At 36.2% G+C, this 2774-nt stretch overlaps 1 protein-coding gene across 2 annotated transcripts in view; it reads left to right on the top strand.

Annotated features, from left to right (window-relative positions):
• The window catches only part of RGPD4 (RANBP2-like and GRIP domain containing 4), a 99581-nt gene that overhangs the window by 78165 nt on the left and 18642 nt on the right, over positions 1-2774 (top strand). For both annotated transcript variants that reach the window (XM_019524304.1, XM_019524303.1), the window contains 2 exons: positions 1042-1209; positions 1490-1582. In XM_019524304.1, coding sequence (XP_019379849.1) covers positions 1042-1209; positions 1490-1582 — 261 coding nt within the window. The remainder of the gene's footprint in view (positions 1-1041; positions 1210-1489; positions 1583-2774) is intronic.

The raw sequence follows: 2774 nt of genomic DNA, 5'->3' as shown, positions 1-2774 counted from the left end.
CGGCCCCCTCCCCCTTGATCCTTAAAGAATTAGTTCACTTGTTAGATGAAAAAAAATCCTGTGCTGGCAGACGCATTTTAGTATGGTAAAGCATGCTGAATTTTTCTGATTGCTTTAATCAGAAGTTGCAAATTGCCTGAGTATTGTTATGTGAAGTGCCCCTTTCTGATAATATCCAATTGCCTACTTTGGCTGTGCCAAGCAAATACTGGTGTAGTACTGATGTGTTCAAACTTCTTCCTTTAGAAATGTTGAGAGTGGGTATGAGGAGAATATTCTTGCTTTCTGGTAAGGGTAAAATGTTGAATGAAGGTATAGATGTGGCAGTTTCCTTAGCTGGAAAAGCTAAACAATTAAAAATGACTTAAGGCATAAGTGAACTTTAATGCTCCTGTCCCAAGTGAAGAATGGAAGTTAAAATTTGTAATAGTAATGCTATGTATTGCTTACATAACCCTGTGCTATGGCATCACGTTTTTAAAGGAGCCCTAAAAGTCCAGTTTAAATATAGAAAGAATGTGTGTAATGTAAAGTCATTTCCAGTCGCAGGAATTTTAACTTTACTGACCCCAGAGAAAATCAAATTGGTAGTTACTTGTAAAAATGTAAGGAGTAGTAAATCATGTAATTTGGCCTGCAGTTTTCATCTCAGGGCAGACTAACCTGTTTTCGTAAAAGATTAATTCTTTATTAAAAATTATACACTGCATTGCTCAAATTAATAAATATTTAGCATGCCAAACATAACCTGCTTTCTTAAAAAGTTCTAAAAATTAAAATGCATCCAACAACAGCATTTTTTATGTTGCTTAAGCAGTATGGCCAAAATCAGTAAGGATTATGAAAACTGAAAGATGCTTATATGCTTCTTAATGCCCTTACTTTCTTGTAGCTAAATATATTTGCAACACAGGCTTTTTTTCTAACTTTTTTAGCCTTCAGAATGCTTTCAACTTTCTACTAATAATGAGAATTTATTTTTCAGACTTGTTCTCAAACATTTTCATTTCAATTCTGTCATTTTTTTTGGCTTTGTAATAGCTGAGAGCAAAAAGGAATCCCCTGTAGAAACTCAGTCTGATGATGTACTCATTGTTTATGAGTTGAAACCTACCCCTGAACAGAAGGCTCTTGCTGACTCTCTTAAACTCCCTTCAACATTCTTCTGCTACAAGAATAAGGCTGGTTATGTCAGTGAAGAGGATGATGGTAAGGGATCACTTTTTAAAAATTACCTCTGAGTTGAATTTGGGGGAACAATGTTATACCTAGACTCTGACTGATGGAATATCAACAGATGCTTAAAAGGGGAAAGTTAAACTTTAGCCAAAACATTGTTTTTGTTTTGGCTGTTCCCTTTTTAAATATAGAAGCTAGCCAGAATCAGGAACTTTGCAAGTGTAGCGAGCACAGTGCCTGTGACGAATTAGCTAGAGCTGTAAGTTCACAGAGGATGTCTGAACTGATGGACTTTCTTGACTTCTTTAAGATGAAGACTATGACACAGCTGTTAAGAAACTGAATGGAAAGTTATATGCTGATGATCCAGAGAAATGTACATCTTCACAAGATCCAGTAAAAGGTAAATCTTGAAACAACTGTCAACTACCTTTCTGAACTTGCTTAACATTGGTGGTGGTCTAGGACTCCCAGGCTTTCTACAGGGAAGGCATACAGCTCTAGGTCTCCAGCCATGCAGCACTCAGCATGCTAGGGCTGTGGTCGAAAGTAACGTGTCAGGCAATTTCCAGAACCCAGAGCAATTTTCTCTGCTCAATCAGCAGTCTGTTAAATTGGACTTAGTTCTACAATGACATGAGGAAGGGCATATTATCCCTGAAGTCTTATCTGACACCTCTCTGTTTACATTTGATGGTTTAATAAGATATATTATCAAGGAAATCCTACATCCTACATGCATAGTTCTTGGGCCATCGTGGCTACAACAATGCCACTACTTAAGTTTTACAAAATACTTCTGTTCTTAACTGACTTTCTTCAGAAATTCTTGACTGCATGACATACCTCTATAAGCAAAAGTATATTGGCATGTTCCTGTTGGTCTGTGGTCATTGGATGTTCTTGTTGTGATCTGTAGTGAACAAGATTTAGCAATATCAGTATCTAAACTACTGTGTCCAAGTGTTGAAGCTGAAACTAAGAATTGCACCTGAATAACCATTCTTTATTATTGACACCAGGTTGTCCTTTCTAGAATGAAGGTAAGCTCATGCTGGATCCCTTTTAAAAACCCTGTTTCTTTGAGAAAATTTGAATGAGATGGGGTGGGGAAAAAACAGGAACAGGTTTGAAGATTTGGGCTTTACCACATCTTGGATGGTTATTTGAGGGATTAAGTGGCAGAAGGAGAAAAGCTTTATATTTAATATATTTTAATACATAACCTGTTGCTTTTGCTTTCTTGGATATAAATGTTATTGTCTTTCACATACCTAAATGAAAGAGTGGAAAAGGCCAATGCAATATACTCTCTTGATGCTTCCAACTTTAAATGTTTAAAACTAAAAATTTTGAGGGAGCTAGTCAGATCTGAAAAATTAGTGGCTATTAGCTTCAGATACCCATGAAACACATTCCAGTTTGAGCTTACACATTTAGTATATTTTATGAAAAGGTAAGTTAATGATTTAAAACCTAGCCTTGTTATAAAGGCTAGAGACAGTTTCTACAAAAACATTGATAGAAGACTGTTGGCATACACTTCTATTTGGATTTACGTTCTCCCAACCTGATCTTAGACACTGACTGAGATG

Source organism: Gavialis gangeticus, unplaced genomic scaffold (genome assembly GCF_001723915.1).
Source record: "Gavialis gangeticus isolate Ggan-Ray unplaced genomic scaffold, GavGan_comp1, whole genome shotgun sequence".
Taxonomy (NCBI): Eukaryota; Metazoa; Chordata; order Crocodylia; family Gavialidae; genus Gavialis; species Gavialis gangeticus.
This window is presented reverse-complemented; position numbering and strand designations above follow the sequence as displayed.